At 35.8% G+C, this 20,263-nt stretch overlaps 2 protein-coding genes across 2 annotated transcripts in view; one reads left to right on the top strand and one right to left on the bottom strand.

Annotated features, from left to right (window-relative positions):
* The window catches only part of LOC125871115 (uncharacterized), a 367,917-nt gene that overhangs the window by 235,039 nt on the left and 112,615 nt on the right, over positions 1-20,263 (bottom strand). The gene's annotated exons all lie outside the window — the stretch shown is intronic.
* Positions 485-11,462, top strand: LOC125871228 (pre-mRNA cleavage factor Im 25 kDa subunit 2-like). The gene is made up of 7 exons (XM_049551830.1): positions 485-721; positions 1,292-1,337; positions 5,380-5,473; positions 5,633-5,706; positions 10,461-10,547; positions 10,664-10,774; positions 10,975-11,462. Exons 1-7 carry the CDS (start codon positions 603-605, stop codon positions 11,044-11,046), a joined length of 603 nt encoding a protein of 200 aa, XP_049407787.1. The 5' UTR covers positions 485-602; the 3' UTR covers positions 11,047-11,462.

Raw genomic sequence — 20,263 nt, 5'->3', positions numbered from 1 at the left:
AATTCAAAACAAAAAATTTAACATAATACTCTTATAATAAATTTCAACATAGCAATAAATATGATTTATTTTTATTTTTTCTTAATAAAGAAAACGTAAGTCTATAACTTTACTTAAGAATAAATTTTATTTTAATTTAAAAATTAGAATACTAATAAAATTATGCTAATGAGAAAATAAGCATGACATAAAGAAATAGATAATACGAGAAAATTACATAAAATCATGTAAAGTAAGATTGAGAACAAGAAAAAAATGAAATATAATAATATAAAATAAAAATATAAATTTTTACAAATTTTTAGAATAATAAAAATAAAAAAGGAACTTTAAATAATAGAAGTAAAAAAAATTAAAACAAAAAAAAAGAAATTAAAAAGTAATCATTAATTACCAGCAATTCAAACAAGACAAGACAATGTAATTGCATTAATGACATCAAATTCAATTATTGTCCTTCCAAACAGACGCTATAGCAAATCAATTTCAGTAGGAGGGAAAAAGAGGAAAACCAAGAAAAAAAGAAACCAGTATCATCAGCGAGCCGTCGCCGGAGTTTCACTCTCGCCGTTGGCCCAAAAGAAGCGGTTGAACAGATCAAAATGGTCTCGTCGGCTATAGTGAACACATACCCACTCTCTAGCTATACATTTGGTACAAAAGAGCATAAAATGGAGAAGGATACATCCGTTGCCGATCGCCTTGCTCGTATGAAAGTCAAGTACGTTCCTTTTCCTTTAACTTTCCTTTTGTTCTTCAAAATTTTCTTGTCGTTATAGCACTTGGACTAAGTGATTCCCTAAAACCCTAGATTAAACCCTTTCAGTACTTAATTCTGTTCTGTTTATTTTGGACGCATCTCAATCTAATACTTAATTATTTGGATTAACAAATTAATAGGCGTTTAGACAATATTTGAATTGAAATTGTTTTTGAACATGAATTTCATTTTGAAATGATGGTTTTGTGAAAGTTGTAGATTTCACTTAGAATACATCATCAACAAGAACATACATAGTGTAATCTCACAAGTAGGGTCTGCGGAGGGTAGAGTGAATATAGATCTTGCCCCTATCTTGGGATGTAGAGAGACTGTTTTCGACGGACCTTAGACTCAATATTTTAGGATTGCACTTGAAATTCAGAGAAGTTCAGTATCACACTTAAGCATTTTTGCAAAAATACCTAAGTTTAGTATTCATGCCTAAACTGGTACTAAGGTTCTCTAGTACTCAACGTGTTCTACCTTTTTTTTTATTAACAAACATCTAAGATAAGGTATTGTTTGCAGCTACATGAAGGAGGGAGTAAGGACAAGTGTTGAAGGAATTCTCTTGGTATGGTTCTTCATTCTTCATTTCAATTTTTAATGCTTCTATTCGCGTTAGCTTTAATCTCACCCCTTTTTGATAGTACTGTCACTTTTTCCGAAGCCTCCCCCCAATAAAAAAAAGAGAAGAAAAAACCTCTGGGGTGGATGTATATGTCTAGTTTTGTCCTAGATGCTGACTTATGTTCTGTGTGCTGCATCTTATTGCTAGTTTATTGTCACTTATAAAGCAGACAAGTTTTGTTTACAATGCACCTAGATGCGAATCTCAACGGGCAACATGAGAGAATAATTTTAGGAAAATTTCCTGAAATTTGAACTGAATTCCCTAAGCTCAAGTGGCTGTTTTTCAACTAATCTGCCGTATTTTCAAGTTATGGATATTGATTGTTACAAACATTACTAGGAGGGATAACATTAGGAAGGAGGATATTCGGGACAAGGTGGAGTGATCTCCGTGGTGGAAAAGATGCCGGGAACGAGATTGAGATGGTTCGGGCATATGAAGAGGTGGAACATAGATGCCTCATTGAGGAGGTGTGAGAGTGGCAGTGAAAGGTTTGGGGAGCGGTAGAAGAAGAATCGGGGAGAGGTGATTAGACATGATATGACACATTTTCCGCTCACCAAGGGCATGATACTAGATAGGAGAAAGGGGAGGTCGAAGATTTGGGTAGAAGGTTAGTAGGTAGTTAAGCGTTGTCTCTCTTATCTGTGGGTGAGCTTGGCGCTAGTTTAGAACACTTTATTTGCTTACCTTTCCCTTATCTGTCTCACTACTATTGTGTGTGTTCTTTTTTTACTTTGCTTATCTCTACTATTTTTTGTTGTCAATACTTTACTCGTCTTCCGTGTTTTTCAACATAGGTTTTCACTCTTGTTTTTTTTTTTGAAAATTTTCACCCTTGGATTTCTCAAACCTGTTTTGAAAATTCTTTTCTCGAGCCGAGGGTCTTATAAAAAACAACCCCTCTACCTTACCTAAGGTAGGAGTAAGGTTTGCGTGCACCCCACCCTCTCCGGACCTGATTTATGGGATCACAGGTATGTTGTTGTTGTAATACTTTACCGAGGTAATGTCAGAAATTGTACAACATGCCCGAAACCTGTTAGGGAAGAGTTAAGAAAGTATCTTGGAAATAATAATGAGATCAGACGAATCATCACATGCTTATTTTGATGATCAATGCCACCTTTTTCAAAATCTAAGAAACTGGGTGATGAATTTATTACTGTATACAAGTATATGTTGACTTGTAGATAAATTTGGCTATTAGACAGAAGGAAAAAATGTCACGAGGTAAAAAGAAAAAGGAACAGACAGATACTCATTTTGTGGCTTCCCTTTCATGTCTAATAGCCATTTGATTTCCAAAAGGTTCATTGGCATGCTCACGTCTTCATCTATCCTTCCATTCTCTTGAAATAACGAGCGTATATATCTAAATTATTTGCATTTTGATACCTCAATCTCGTCTAGTATTGACCTCATCTTTGCTCTTCTCAATGTTGACTAATGACTAACCTTGGTGTGCATTTATTCAGTTTTACTTCCGTTTATCCTAAAGCCTTTTGGAGTCGTTTGATTTTAAAAACAAGTTGCACAATGATTGTAATACATGGATTAATAATGTAGGGATTGTGAATCTAAAAATAAAAATAAAAATGTAGGGATTGTGATGCAAAGATTATTTTTTATCAGGTGTTTGGTTCATTGCATTGAAATTGAGATATGTAGTGTATAATTTAAATCATGTGTTTGGTCTTAAGTTAGATAATTTTTTGTTTCCAATTATACTCTTGGTCCTTGAAGAAAGAGAAATGACCAAGGTATTAAAAAACTTTGGAGAGAAGGTAATTTTGTCAATTCGATTATTTTTCATGTGTAACTAATCAATGTAATGCTTATCCCACATAGGAAATGGTATATAATAAAACGATGATTCCTGTATAAGTTATACAATGATTATTATACCAAGAAAGATAATAGAAACCAAACAGAGGAACAAATGTTGTACAGTTCTATACTATAACTACTTTATCCTATACTGCAAATCGGACGACCCCTTACTCTCTAAAGTATTTCTCCCTAGTTCAAGTGCTTTTGGTTGACATCTCCCTGGTTTCATCAATTAAGTGAATTGGCACAATATAATCAGCAAATAGCATAGACTACGAGATTTCATCTAGTATTGTGTTGGTTACCTCATCTATAATTAGGGTTAGCTTGTTTTTCCTTCCTCTATGACTTGCCAAATTTTGCAAAATGGTTGAATTGGACCTGTATTTATGCATGCTATCTTTTAGTTTAGAAGATCTATTTGGAGTTTCTAGGAAGGAGGAAGAATCTCCATCTGATGTTAATTTACCCGGAGAAAGCATATGATAGCATATTTGGTTATGCTAAATTTCAAAGTGCCACAAGTCTGGCATGAAGATTTTTGTTGCAGCTTTATGATGAGAGCTTGAGTCAGAAAATTGGACAAAACAAAGTGGAATCTGATTATTAAGAATAAGAAGGGGCTTGAACTATCAATGTGTATGGTATTGACTGTTGGGTGGCTTGGGCCTCTAAGGCCTAGAATATCCACTAGGTGAATGCCATATTAATGTGGATGATAAGACAGATGGTGTTATTATTATTATGCTAGCTGTAGCTTCTTCTTCAATTTTATTATTATTATTGTAGTATTTTTCACTTTGGTTATCTTTACTATTTTTACTGTCATTACTTTTTGTTTTTCAATCATATCTTTTTGCTCGTGCATTTTTTTTTTCCAAACCTGTCCTGAAAATGATTTTCTTCACCCGAGGGTTTATGGGAAACATCTCTACCCCACCCTCCCTAGACCTCACTTGTGGGTCTACACTGGGTATGAAGTTGTTGTTTCTAAGATAGATGTGTGGTTATACAAAACTGGACCAGGTTAGAAATCTTCAGTCAAATAGAGGATGCAAGTGACATAGAGATGATTAGTGAAAGAATATTACCTGAAATAGTTTCAACATATCCTAAGCAGACTTTGGGTCTGTGCCTGTGGATGCAATACTATAATGATTGAAATTATGAAGGTAGAGAATAGCAATTGCTGCAAAAGATAATCTCCTGAAATCAAGGTGGATTAGTTAAAAGCACAAAGGAAGTAAAGGATCTATACAATCGCTCATTTTAGTTGGGATTGGCGCCAAGTTTTTATTACATTCACGGTTGGTTCAGTGTTATCTTTTGGTATTCTTAGTCTAGTTATAGATTTGCATGTCAATGCAGGAATGAATGTGAGTTTTAGATTATTTCTAGTTTTGAAGAACCTCTGTAGTAGAGAACAATGATACATAGGATTTATGTAATGTAACCTAACTATTTCAGAATTGAGGGATACTTGATGTTTAGAGACTTATCTCCCAGTCTCCCACACTTCTTGAGTATTTTTGTACAGTTGGAAGAACTGGTGAACCGTGTGAGTTGGTTTGAATAAGAAGTATGTAGGACAGATGGCTTGAGTACACCTTTTCATATATCAAGCCTTTTCTTCTCTTGGTAGTGACTCACCTTTTGAGCAGTTTTTTCCTTGTTGAGACTGCCGATGATTGATGCTATTTCCTTCATAGAGCTGCTATTAGCAGGTCTCAGGATTTTGTGATGGGAAAAGAATGAATATACACGCTCATCAAATTAAGAATTTAAGATGACTTGTCAGCTGCTTTCTTTTCCTCCAAATCTCAAAAATACTAGCTCATACTATTGAAAATTTGAAATTGTGCAGTTTTTACATTTCATATAAATTCTGTAGAGATATATGGCAAAGTGGTACCGCATAGAAGATATGTGAAAATACTAATTTTGGCACATAAGTCATCCAGATCGGAGAAGTTTGTTTTATCAGATGAAAGACATAATATAATAATGAATTAATTAATGAACATTCAACCTTACCAGTTTAAAAAAAAAAGAATTAATGAATAAACATTAATAATTCAAAAAGAAAAGGTTGGATGACACTCTAATTATCAAATGTTCAGATATCACTAATTGTGTGTAAAACTCACAGGTACAAGAACATAACCATCCTCATATTCTTCTTCTGCAAATTGGGAACACATTTTGCAAGCTCCCAGGTGGACGCCTAAAGCCAGGAGAAAATGGTGTGTTCTTGTCTTTATTTGTGACACATTGATTCTTATCATACTATTAAAATTAAATTAAATTAAATTCTTATCATACTCTCTCCCTTTGTTTTTCTGTTAAGTTGTGAATTTCTTGTTAAGTTTCTATGTTTTTCTTCTCTCTTTCGTTATTTGCAGAAATCGAGGGTTTGAAAAGGAAACTCTCCAGCAAACTTGCTGCTAATCCTCCTGCCAATCAGCCAAATTGGAAGGTAATTTGGTGCCTGTTACACTGTTTAGTAGTCCCTTTGTTTTAATTTGTCTGTTTTACTTTTCATTTTTAGTCTATTTAAAAAAGAGCGTCTCTTTCCTAATTTGGGAACTCTTTAATTTCAACATCCCATGTAGCATGTTTAAGGTCACAAGATTAAAAGACATTTTGGTACATTATACAGATCTTTAGTTTAAGACCACAATATTTAAGAGTCTTTTTACTTTCTTAAATTTCGTGCCAAGTCAAACTAAGACAAACAAATTGAAACATAGTAGTTTTTTTTTCTTTGTATAAGAGATATAGGGGTATGGAGGTATTCAGCACACTTTGTGTTGTATGGAAATAGTGATAAAAGAAACGAGGATTGGACATCTTTTTATGGTATAAGGTGAAAGTTCGCCACTGTCACGCCCCGAGCCTACACCCTGGGAGAGACTGGCACTTGAGAACCATTGCTGGCCCTAAGCAAATCCTTGGCCTGGCTTAACTCTTAGTGGAAAGTGGAAGGCTTACTAATAATAAAAGCACTTTAAAAAGTAACTATAACTCAAATGATAAATTAGAATGTTTTAGAAATAAAATTTCAACTAGCCAAAGTGGCAACTCAAGTCTCAACATAAACGAAAGGAAATGAAAAGACTCGTGAACTAATAATGTCTAACTATCTATGAAGTCTCTAATACTACAAGGGATGTCGGGACAAAACCCCCGATCATTCTAACAACTGAAATGACAAAACACACCAAAGGGATCCTCCGGAAGCAAGGAGACTCACCAACAACTCTGAAGCTTCAACTGGATCAACAAAGCGCTGGATGCTGATCTTGGTTACCTGTATCTGCATCATAAAAGATGCAGGCCAAATGGCGTCAGTACATGGAATGTACAAGCATGTGAGGGGAAATCTAAACAAGAATAAGCTTGAACTGGAATTGCAAGGAACACTTACCTCGTCTTGACTTAACTCATCTCAATATAAAGGAGTAATAAATCTGCAATAAAAAGAAAAAACTTGAAAACATGTAGATAACAACTCAGTGTATTGAAAGACACAATAATAACTTAGTTTTGTATATGAAAATACAAGTAACTCTGTAGGAGATTCTCTAACCGACAACCATCACTATGACCTATGTGATGATACTGCATCTCGCCCATGCTGCCAAAACTGTTCTATACTTCGCCGGGGTATAGAACTCCTCAACTAAATGGATCCACTAGTCTATGCTAAAAAGCATTAAGGAATCATCTAAAAAGTATGACCCTTTCTACCCACGTTGGCTACATGGTTTATGGGGGCTGTGAGTTGTCTGAACTTTCCCTCATATCGGTGCTCAATACTACTCCCAAAATATAACTAGCTCATATGTTTAAAAACATAACTCTTTTTGTGTTTTGAGATTATTACTCAAAAATCTTTCTCTTAAAAGAGATGGTACTCAAACTGCTCAAAACTCTTTTGGAAATCTCAGTTTCCTCTCATCTTAAATATAAAAACATTACTCTTGGGAATACTTAGTTTCCATATATCGTTTTAAAGAAAATAAACTCAGCTCTACTCTTTCTCAACTCAGTGCTCAAGTCTAGAAAACAAGTTTTAAAACAATTTGTTAAAAGACTTCTTAAAATAGGGTTCATGTAGAATTATGGACGAACGACTCAATTCAAGGTTTTTAATAACCATGCATAGAACTCAATACTTGGAGCACAACAACTCCAAAACTCAAGGAGTCAATGATACTACTCATCTCAAGAATGCTCGACTCGGAGGGTTCATGTGGAATTATGAGCATGAACTACTCAACTCAAAGATTCAATGATACTTCTCATCTCAAGACTGCTCGACTCATAGGGTTCATGCGGAATTATGGGCATGAATGAACTACTCAACTCAAGGACCTTCATAGGTAACATGTAGTAATCCCATGATTAGGAATATAATCTCAAAAGGATTAGGAACTCAATAATCAAGACTTAGAACTTGAAGACACTACTCCTCGCAAATATTCTCAAATTATGGAGTTCATGCGGAATTTATGGGCATGAACGACTCGACTCAAGGATCTCAATGATAAAGTAGACTCATGAATACATTTTCCTCATTCTCATACTCACTTACTCGAGTCTCGAAACAATTCACAAGTAGTTGTAGAAAACTTCTCAAAATGTTCGAAGGAACTCTCAAGGCTTAACTCTTAATTCTACCTTGAATTTGAATTATGAATTCAAGGTTGTGATTCATGTTATGAATGATTTCTAGGTGTTTAGAAGTAGTTTAGANTCGGTGCTCAATACTACTCCCAAAATATAACTAGCTCATATGTTTAAAAACATAACTCTTTTTGTGTTTTGAGATTATTACTCAAAAATCTTTCTCTTAAAAGACATGGTACTCAAACTGTTCAAAACTCTTTTGGAAACCTCAGTTTCCTCTCATCTTAAATGTAAAAACATTACTCTTGGGAATACTCAGTTTCCATAAATCATTTTAAAGAAAATGAACTCAGCTCTACTCTTTCTCAACTCAGTGCTCAAGTCTATAAAACAAGTTTTAAAATAATTTGTAAAAGACTTCTTAAAATAGGGTTCATGCCGAATTATGGACATGAACGACTCAATTCAAGGTTTTCAATAACCATGCATAGAACTCAATACTTGGAGCTCAACAACTCCAGAACTCAATACTTGGAGCTCAACAACTCCAGAACTCAAGGAGTCAATAATACTGCTCATCTCAAGAATGCTCGACTCGGAGGGTTCATGTGGAATTATGAGGATGAACTACTCAACTCAAGGATTCAATGATACTTCTCATCTCAAGACCGCTCGACTCATAGGGTTCATGCGGAATTATGGGCATGAATGAACTACTCAACTCAAGGACCTTCATAGGTAACATGTAGTAATCCCATCCATGATTAGGAATATAATCTCAAAAGGATTAGGAACTCAATAATCAAGACTTAGAACTTGAAGATACTACTCCTCTCAAATATTCTCAAATTATGGAGTTCATGCGGAATTTATGGGCATGAATGACTCGACTCAAGGATCTCAATGATAAAGTAGACTCATGAATACATTTTCCTCATTCTCATACTCACTTACTCGAGTCTTGAAACAATTCACAAGTAGTTGTAGGAGACTCCTCAAAAAGACTCAAAGGGACTTTCTCCTCAAGGCTTAACTCTTAAGTCTATCTTGAATTTGAATTATGAATTCAAGGTTATTATTCATGTTATGAATGATTTCTAGGTGTTTAGAAGTAGTTTAGAGTGTTTAGAATCGATAGGGCTTGAAGGTACCCTTTTAAAGGATTCAAACGGGCAAAACGACGACTTTTCTTTCTCATTTTCTAACCCTAACTCACCTAGAATCGAATGGTTTCTTCCCTAATCACTTAGATTCGAATACCCAACCAAAGTACACAAGAATCTACACAAAAAACTCTTAAAATCCATACAATTATCTCAAGAACTCATCGAAACCCCAACAATCAAGATTACGAAAGGAATTTCAAGAAAACACTTCAAGAGCTCAAATTCTTCAACTTTAAGAATGAATTTGCACGGAAAATAACATGATTGACATGTGGGTGAATGAACCCAACACTATGAGAACTCACATACCTCTTAGGATAAAATCCTTGGCGAAAACCCCTCGAAGATCGTAAGAATCTTGATCGTCTTGAACCTTTCCTCTTTTCTCTTCTTGAACTCTCTTCTAAAACCCTATGCGTTTTGGATTTATGAAAAACTGTCCCAAATCAGATTTGTCCCCAAAATATTACTAAAATTCGTTTTAAGCTGATTGAGTAAGGAAAATACCAAAATACCCCTCCTTAGTTCGGATGGAAAGACCCTATCTAGAGAGGCTGCACTCAAACGGTCATATCTCCCTCATATGAGCTCGAAATTTAGCAAACTCGGTGGCGTTAGAAAGAGATCTCGGAGATCTTTCATTTGATACCTTAAGGGTCTCCTAACTCATCCTGTGCTAAAAGTTATGGTCGTTTGAAGTTAACCCAAAACTTAGAAGAACCTAGAAATGACTTGAATGAATTTCTCTTTAGTTCTTTTGGAACTCAAGGTGCTACATCTAGTGACCTTAACACTTAAGAAAATTCTTAAATTCCTCGGTAAAATTCTACTCACAACGAAGGATGGTTCGAGTCTTAGCTCAAAAAATTTTTGGGGTGTTATAGCCACATGGTTAATTTTGAAGTACAATTTGTATAGTTGAATATATAGGTGTTAAATGGGCTGGCTGGTTCAAATAGACTAAGAGCGTGTTTGGATTGACTTAAAGTTGGTCAAACCTACTTTCAAGTCAATTTTAGCTTTTGAGAGTGTTTGACAGAGTTAAAAATAACTTAAAATAAGTTAAAAATGACTTGAGAAAAAAGTTAAAAGTTAAAAGTAGGTACTCCCCTACTTCTCATTTTTTAACTTAAAAGTTACTGAAGTTTGACTTTATAAAAACAACTTTAAAAACTACTTTTTTTAAGTTAATCCAAACGGGCTATAAGTTGATAAATAACCTGGCCGAAAGTTACCTGGGCTGAAATGGGATAAAAAGTGTATCAAAAGCCAACCCGCCCAATTATTACTTGGCTTTATTTGTTCTTTTATGAGGTATAACACACTCTCTCTCTCTCTCTCTCTCTCTCTCTCTCTCTCTCTCTCTCTCTCTCTCTCTCTTTTGAAATATAAATAAATACACCTCCCTATGATGTGGCATTTGTAAATGCAGATAGGTGAGTGTGTGGCCACCTGGTGGAGGCCGAACTTTGAAACCATAATGTATCCATACTGTCCTCCACACATAACAAAACCTAAGGTACAGTAGTATCAAGTTTTTCTGATAGACTGATCTATCCCGTTGTTTCATGAATCACTGATCTATCCCTTGTTTCATATTTGCCTGATTTAATTGGCTCTTTGAATGTCGTGCAGGAGTGTAAGAAGCTCTACCTTGTTCACTTATCTGAAAGAGAGTACTTTGCTGTCCCCAAAAATCTAAAACTTCTTGCTGTGCCATTGTTTGAGCTTTATGACAATGTTCAGGTATAGAATGATTTATGGTTTCTCTGTTGCCTCCTATTCTGTTCTTTCAAGTTAGTTTGCATATAAGAACACTGTGATCAAAGGTTCCTTTACAGGATTGTGTTATCTGGTGTAACCTTTCAACAGCGAGTACTATTCATATATGCGACCATCTTTATAATATTTTCTCATCATACTGATGCTCTCCTAATTCATGGCAGAGATATGGACCTGTAATATCTACAATTCCTCAACAGCTTTCCAGATTGCAGTTCAACATGATCCATCAATAGATAGTAGATGGACATTCAAGTTCTCCTCCAGGATAAAAATGGCATCAAAATGATTTGGTTTGGTTCCCATAGTTTGAGGGTGACTGAGGCCTACTCCATGTAATTTTATAGCATAAACTTATACATGTATATGTGTATTTAAAAATTCTAATTGCCCATACATATATAGCTTCTGCTTTGAAAACACATAGATACATATTCATATAGTTGACTACAAATAAAATTACACTCTGATACTTCATTCGTGGGATTTTAGCCACTGCACCCCTATTCCAGTGTTAGAGATCAATGAAAGCTCATTCAACTGAATCATAAGCTTTCTGTAGGTCCATCTTAATCATACTTGTGAGAGCACAAGTGCCATTATTGTATAATCTCCAATTCTCTTCTATGGGATGAACCCTGTATGTGAATAATTTCTGATGTGAGGTGTAATGCTCTTTATTCTAGATGCTTTAACACCTTTGAGATCAACTAATATATCATAATTGACCAATCCTTTTATATGAAAGTGGGCATTAAGTCCATCTAGCTCAGAAACTTTATCATCCCCTCAATTATCTTTCTTCTCTACACTAATCTATTTGTTGCCATTACTCACTGGTGGTAACGATTGAGTAAAATTGAAGAATCTCACTGCTAGTTTTTTGCCTCATAATACTGGAGCAATCAATCAAATTAATATGTTTATTCATCACGTACCTTCTCAGTTCCTTCTTCTTATACCTTCCTTTTATTGGTACTAACCAACTCACATAGTTTTGGGATGGGAAAGTTTGGACAGGGGAGGTTAGCAGTGTGGGAGCTTACTTTATATCCTGCAAGTTTACAAGTAAAAGTTTTGGCTTCACCTGGGTACTTACTGGCATCTATGCTCCAAATAGTAGAGAAGAAAGAGAAGAAGTTTGGTGGGAAGTTGGGTCAGCTAGAGGTCTGTTCAACGGCCCTTGGGTAGTTTGTGGGGATTTCAACACAGTTAGATTCTCCTCTGAGAAGAAAAATTGTTCAAGGATTTTTCTTACCATCTTAACTAGCTTATTGTGGTCTAGAACTTTTACATGTTCATAAAGATACATCCAGTCTCCATTGCCTAGAGTTTTGTCCATTCTGCTAATTACCTTGCCAACCCCTAATTTACTCATGTTTCTTTCTACTGGAGCAATCAAATTAAAATGTTTATTCATCAAATACCTTCTCAGTTCCTTCTTCTTATACCTTCCTTTTATTGATATTAACCAACTCATATAGTTCCCCCAGACTCAACACTTGTTCTTCGATTTGCAATGTAGCATAATATTTGCTGGTTGTAATTTGGTTATGCTCTTGAATCTATTTCAGCATGTCAGTGGAAGCTTGTATCTTCCCTTTTGACTTGACTGCAGTTTACCATTCCTATTGTGCTTTAATTTCACCCGTCTTCAGTCATGTGTTGCACTAGTGGTGTCTGAGTTAGCAGCACATTATGCGTTTGATTATTTGAATGTGTAGCAGCAATTCCCTTTGTTGGAGTATGGAGAATTCTTGATCCATGTTTGCAATATTACTAGGCCCCATAACACATTCTTTGTTTGTTCCACAACCTTTTCTTTCCTTTTGTTGACTTGGCCTGTACCTTCTGTTGAATGACCCTAAATGTTAAAAAAATGGCGTGACTCAGGGCGAGCCTAGATATTGTTGTTGGGTTTTGGGCCTTTTTCCCTTCCTATGTGGATAAATAAAAGTCCAAGATTTTGGGTCTTCTTTCTTTCCTTTGTGGATAAATTTAGCCCAAATTTGACTAGCCCACTTTTGCTCATAAGTCCAATATTATGGTGCATATGTAAGACTTTTTTTTAGGTCTTATTAGATGAATCACAAGAATTAGATCAGCAGCCATATAGAGAGAATAGTGAGAGAGTGCAGATTTTCGCACAAACCCTAGCAATAAATTTCAAATCGCGATTCTTGCTTCATTTCTTATCCGATTAAGCTGATTTTTGGACAACTTGTTCCTTTCAACTCGATCTTTGATTAGGAACTGAGAGAGGGTGATTTGGAGTTCTGTAGCTCCAGATTTTTGCTCGTGAACAGTAGTTGCGTATTGGATGTTTTAGCTCATTTTATTTCTCTAGTTTTTGGTGCTATCTTATAGTTGTGTTGCTCATTGTTTGACATTTTGTTGGTGACCATTTTGGAGAACACTTTTGTAAGTCTTGTTGATTTTGGTGGAGCTTGGCCTTGTGGTTTTCTCTTCACACCAAAGAGGTTTTCCACGTTAAACTTTGGTGTCTTGTGTGTTGATTTATTTTTCTTGCTTGGTTGATTTATTTGCTACCCAAACAGTTTTGTTCTTGCATTATTTTGTCTTCTCTTGCTTCAAATAGAAGGGAAAGTTTTGACTTGGGTTTTCTTTCACTATTGCCTTGTCGTGCACATTTATTTTGTGCTTGCCTTTCCCAACAATTGTTCCCTCGGATGGCCTTGTAAAGTTTTTGCAAAAAAGGTTTTCGAAACTCATATCACTAAAAAAATTATGTACTAACATATACGAAAATTTGAGAAAATCGTCTAATGCCTGTTAGTTGCCACTAACTGCTAAAAAAGTGTCGTGAATCTAGTGAGATTATATGTATTGTTTCCCTAGGTCATTACAGAAGGTTTTGTAAAAAAAATTGCAAGAAGGTTCCTGAAATTTATATCACCAAAAAATTCATGTACGTTATACACAAAAATTTGAGAACATCACCTACTTTCTTTGAGTGGTCCTTAAACTCTAAAAGTGTGGCATCAACCATGGTGAGATTAAAAGTATTGTTCTCCCAAGTCATTACAGAGGATCTTATAAAATTCTGCAAAAAAAAAGAGTGCCCAAAATTCGTATCATCAAGAGCTTTAGGTAGTAACTCACACGAAAAATATATATGAGAAAATCGGCTAATTCTCGTTGAGTGACCCTAACTGTTAAAAAAGCGACATGAATCATGGTGAAACAATAGGTATTGTTCCCCTAGGTCATTAAGGAGGCCCTGTAAAGTTCTTGCAAAATAATTTCTTGAAATTCATATCACCAAAAAAATCATGTACTAACACACATGAAAAATTGAGAAAATTATCTAATTCTTGTTGAGTGGCCTCTAAATGCTTACAAAGTGTCATGAATCATGGTTAGACTATAAATAGTGTTCTCCCAAGTTTTTATAGAGGGCCTTGTAAAGTTTTTGTCAAAAAAGTGCCCGAAATTCATATCACCAAAAACTTCATGTACTAAAAAACACAAAAACTGAAAAAAATCTCCTAATTCTTGTTGAGTGGTCTTAAACGCTAAAAAAAATGGTGTGAATCATGGTGAGGCTGCATGTATTGTTCCCCCAGGTCATTAAGAATGGTCTTGTAAAGTTTTTGCAAGAAAATTTACAAAATTCATATCACTGAAAAATTTATGTACTAACACACACGAAAAATTGACAAAACTGTCTAATTTTTGTTGGGTGGCCCCTAAATGCTAATAAAGTGGTGTAAATCATAGTGAGACTATTGTTCTCCAAGGTCATTACGAAGGGTCCTGTAAAGATATTGCTAAAAAAGTGTCCAAAATTTATATCACCAAAAACGTTCATGTACTAACTCACATGAAAAAAATGAGAAAACCGCCTAATTCCTGTTGAGTGGTCCCTAAATGCTAAAAAAATGGCATGATCATAGTGACACTATATGCATTGTTTCCCCAGATCATTACGGAGGGTCCTGTAAAGTTTTGGCAAAAGAAATTCTCAAAATCCATATCATCAAAAAATTCATGTAATAAACACGAATAATTGAGAAAATCGCTTAAATCCTATTGAGTGACCTCTAAATGCAAAAAAGTGGTGTGAATCAAAGTTATGCTATAGGCATTGTCCCCCCAAGTCATTATGGAGGGTTTTGTAAAGTTTTTGCAAAAAAAGTGTCAGAAATCCATATCACTAAAACTTCATGTACTAGAAAGAGTTAGAATTGGAAATAGTCATTTTAGGAAAGAATGAAAAATCTGGAAATTTGTTAAGTTGTGTTAAGTTTGGGTTTTGTAAACTTCAAAAGACCATAAATCCTAGCGTAGGATGCGTTAGGTGTGCTTCCAGATATTGTAGGAAAGATCTTGGAATAATCTTTCCAACGCCGCCGGGTTTGCGTGATTCCGAGTTTGTATGAGTGAGATATGCCTATTTGAAGTTGGGTTGTTCGATTGAGGAAAGTCTAATTCGGATTTTGGAAGGGTATTTTAGCCTTTTCCTTAGCCAATTATTTTAATTTGTTTTTGGAGTTTATTTGAGGTCTAATCAGAATTAGATCAGTTTAGTCAATTGGAAATTCACGCTAGGGCTTGGAGAAAACAAAAAAAGGAGAAAGGAGAAGAAAGTTCAACATTCGACGGTTTCTTAGAGAATCGCTTGTGGATTTCGTCAAAGGGTATATTCCTACGAGGTATGTGAGATCAAATAGCGTTGGGTTAGTTCACCCATGCACCAATCATGATTCAATTCAGCAAAGTATATTGATTTGAAAGTAAATCTTATCATTTCTTAATGAAATTCATTTGAAATCTTGTGGGTTCTTGTCGTTGAAGTTCCTTGAGTTTGATTCATGATTTTAGGTGTGATTTCGAGTAGAATCTGATATATGTTAATGGTTTGGTTGATTCTAAGTGTTTGGGGAAAGAACTAAGTCGAAATAAGGGGGTTTAGAGATGAAAAACGAAGAAGAAAAGTCGGAACCCACCTGGGCAGGGGCCTGGCCAGAGCGCCCCAAAAGGGGCTCTGAAGTTTGGGCTTTGGGGAGCTGCGCCAGCCAGAGTGCCCCAACCCAGCCCCTGAAGTTTTGCTGCTGGCACCCCATGTCGCTCAGAGCGCCAGGGACGCTAGATTTCCCACCCTTTCCCCCTTCTTTCCGTATTAGTTCCATAGCAACGTACCTATGTTTTCTAGTCGATTTTTATACTCTAAGGTATGTTTAAACATCATGAAATCATCCATAACATGAGATCATGAACCTTGAATCCATAATCCAATTCAAGGAAAGTTAATATCAAAGTCAAGAGAAATAAGAGTCAAGTCAAGAGAAGTTCTTCGAGTTTTCCAAAAGTCCTTTCCAAATGTTTTAACTTTGTTTTAAGACTTAAAGTTCAAGTTGGTAAAGAGTAAAGAGTAAATATTGAAGTTCATTTCTTCTAAAGTATATGGGGACTATGTATTCCCAAAGAGTTTAAAATGTTTTCACATTTAAATAAGTAAGGAAACCTTGATTTCCAAAGAGCCTTTAAGCTAGTTTTTAGAAAAGAGTAAACACTTTCACAATTAAGCAAGAGGTGAAACTTTGATTTTCAAGATAGCCTTTGAGCTATGTTTTTGAGAAATTAATATCACAGAAAGAAGTATGTTTTTAAACATAAGAGCTAGTATCATATTTTGGGAGTAGTATTGAGCATCGATATGGGGGAGAGTTCAGACAACTCACAACCCTCATAAACCATGTAGCCATCATGGGTAGAAAAGGGTCATACTTTTTTTGATGATTGCTTAGTGCTTTTTAGCATAAACTAGTGGATTTACTTAGTGGTCATGTTCTATACCCTCGGTAGGGTATAAGACAACCTTGGCAGTGAGGCAAAATGTTGTATCATCACAGTAGCTCTTACGTGATGGTTGTCGGTTAGAGAAACTCCCACAGAAGTATTTGTATTCTTATATACACAGTTTGATTGTATTTTTACATACATTTCAGAGTTATATTATTTCTCTGCGGACACACAAAGTATTATTGTATTTCCAAATACACAGAATTGACATCCATGTTTTAAAAAGATTTTCTTTATATTGCACTTGTTTTATACTGCTTTATATTGAATTGAGTTCAGTTAAGTTGAGTTGAGTTGAGCCAGGTAAATTATTCATTTCCTTTTAAGCTTATGTCTTCTTTTAGAATTCCCCTCGCTTACTCGTACATTCAATGTATTGATGCCATTTGGACTGTATCTTTTAATGATGCAAACACATGTAACCTGGATCAACATCCAGCGCATCGTTGATTCTAGTTGAGCTCCAGAGTTTGTTGGTGAGCCTCAGTGCTTCCGGAGGACCCCTTTTTATTGTTTTTAGTAGTTTTAGTTCATTAGGATGTCGTGGGTCTTGTCCCGACATCCATCTCAGTTGTTTAGAGGCTTCATAGACAGTCAGATGTTAATTCTTTAGTCTTTTCATTTTCATTATCTTACGTTGAGACTTGTGGTTGCCTTATTGGCAAGTTGAATGTTTTCTTATAACATTCTAAGTTTTTATATGAGCTATCTTTGATAAGTTAAGTCTTCCGCTGAGTAAATAAGCCAGGTCAAGGGTTCACTTAGGGACAATAGTAGTTCTCGAGTGCCAGCCATGTTCGGGGTGTAGGCTCGGGGCGTGACAAACTTGGTATTAGAGCATAGAGTTCAAGAGTCCTATGGAGTCTATGAGTCGTGTCTGTAGAGTCCTAGTTATGAGTGTGAAGCGCTCCACATCTATAATTAGGAGGCTGCGACACTTATGAATTATCTCACTTTTTTTTCATACTCATTTCGTGCGATAAAGTTCATCTCTATACAATTTCTTTCTAACTCGTGCTTACGCATAACCGATTGTGAGTTGGGATGTTTTTGAGAGTGCTTTCATGGGGCGTTTCTTTCCCTGTGAGCTAACAGAAGGAAAGGTACGAGAATTCCTTACCCTTAAGCAGAAATCTATGGGTGTTTATGAGTATAGTCTAAGGTTCACACAACTTTCCCGTTATGCTCCAGAGATGGTTGTTGACATGATAAACATAATAAGTTTATTTGTTGTTGGGTTGTCTCGTCTGTCAAGTAATGAAGGCAAGATAACTATGCTGATAGGGGATATGGACATAACATGTCTGATGATCCATGTGCAACAAGTTGAGGAGGACAAACTAAGGGATAGAGAAAAAGTTTAAGAATAAGAGAGCTAAGACAGAGAATGAGTCCGGGCAGCGGAAGAGTAATGCCAACCGGTCATCTTTCCAACAGAAACAGAAGGGACCTGCTCTATCATCTGCTAGTGCGCCTGCACNATTGAGTGACCTCTAAATGCAAAAAAGTGGTGTGAATCAAAGTTGTGCTATAGGCATTGTCCCCCCAAGTCATTATGGAGGGTTTTGTAAGGTTTTTGCAAAAAAAGTGTCAGAAATCCATATCACTAAAACTTCATGTACTAGAAAGAGTTAGAATTGGAAATAGTCATTTTAGGAAAGAATGAAAAATTTGGAAATTTGTTAAGTTATGTTAAGTTTGGGTTTTGTAAACTTCAAACGACCATAAATCCTAGCGTATGATGCATTAGGTGTGCTTCCAGATATTGTAGGAAAGATCTTGGAATAATCTTTCCAACGCCGCCGAGTTTGCGTGATTCCGAGTTTGTATGAGTGAGATATGCCTATTTGAAGTTGGGCTGTTCGATTGAGGAAAGTCTAATTCGGATTTTGGAAGGGTATTTAGCCTTTTCCTTACCCAATTATTTTAATTCGTTTTTAGGAGTTTATTTGGGGTCTAATCAGAATTAGATCAGTTTAGTCAATTGGAAATTCACGCTAGGGCTTGGAGAAAACAAAAAAAGGAGAAAAGAGAAGAAAGTTCAACATTCGACGATTTCTTAGAGAATCGCTTGTGGATTTAGTCAAGGGGTATATCCCTACGAGGTATGTGAGATCAAATAGCGTTGGGTTAGTTCATCCATGCACCAATCATGATTCAATTCAGCGAAGTATATTGATTTGAAAGTAAATCTTATCATTTCTTAATGAAATTCATTTGAAATCTTGTGGGTTCTTGTCGTTGAAGTTCCTTGAGTTTGATTCATGATTTTAGGTGTGATTTCGAGTAGAATCTGATGTATGTTAATGGTTTGGTTGATTCTAAGTGTTTGGGGAAAGAACTAAGTCGAAATAAGGGGGTTTAGAGATGAAAAACGAAGAAGAAAAGTCGGAACCCACCTGGGCAGGGGCCTGGCCAGAGCGCCCCAAAAGGGGCTCTGAAGTTTGGGCTTTGGGGAGCTGCGCCAGCCAGAGTGCCCCAACCCAGCCCCTGAAGTTTTGCTGCTGGCACCCCATGTCGCTCAGAGCGCCAGGGACGCTAGATTTCCCACCCTTTCCCCCTTCTTTCCGTATTAGTTCCATAGCAACGTACCTATGTTTTCTAGTCGATTTTCATACTCTAAGGTATGTTTAAACATCATGAAATCATCCATAACATGAGATCATGAACCTTGAATCCATAATCCAATTCAAGGAAAGTTAATATCAAAGTCAAGAGAAATAAGAGTCAAGTCAAGAGAAGTTCTTCGAGTTTTCCAAAAGTCCTTTCCAAATGTTTTAACTTTGTTTTAAGACTTAAAGTTCAAGTTGGTAAAGAGTAAAGAGTAAATATTGAAGTTCATTTCTTCTAAAGTATATGGGGACTATGTATTCCCAAAGAGTTTAAAATGTTTTCACATTTAAATAAGTAAGGAAACCTTGATTTCCAAAGAGCCTTTGAGCTAGTTTTTAGAAAAGAGTAAACACTTTCACAATTAAGCAAGAGGTGAAACTTTGATTTCCAAGATAGCCTTTGACCTATGTTTTTGAGAAATTATCTCATATCACAGAAAGAAGTATGTTTTTAAACATAAGAGCTAGTATCATATTTTGGGAGTAGTATTGAGTATCGATATGGGGGAGAGTTCATGTCACGACCCGAGCCTACACCCTGGACGTGGCCGGCACTCGAAGACCATTGCTGGTCCCCAAGCGAACCCTCATCCTGCCTGACTACAAGCGGAAAACTGATTCAAGCATACAAAGCTTAAAAACTGAAATAAAAGTTCATAAGACTTAAATACAAACTTTAAGTCCAAAGAAAACTATGTATAATAAAATATATACAACTCGCCATAAAAAGGCAACTTTAGTCTTTAAAACATTTAATAAAATAAATGATACAGACTTCTCAACTATACTGACTATCTATGAAGCCTCTAATTGATAAAGATGAAAGTCGGGACAAGACCCATGACATCCTAACAACTGATATAACTGAAAGGTAAATGAAATCCTCCGAAAGCAAGGAGGCTCACCATAGCTAACTCGAACTCTCGGATGTATCAACGAAGCTCCTGTTGATGATCCTGAATACATGTGTCTGCATCATGAGAAGATGCAGGCCAAATGGCTCAGTACGTGGAAT

The sequence above is a fragment of the Solanum stenotomum genome, chromosome 1, assembly GCF_019186545.1.
Source record: "Solanum stenotomum isolate F172 chromosome 1, ASM1918654v1, whole genome shotgun sequence".
Lineage (NCBI taxonomy): Eukaryota > Viridiplantae > Streptophyta > Magnoliopsida > Solanales > Solanaceae > Solanum > Solanum stenotomum.
Note: the sequence above shows the minus strand (reverse complement) of the source record. Positions and strands in the feature narration are given on the sequence as shown.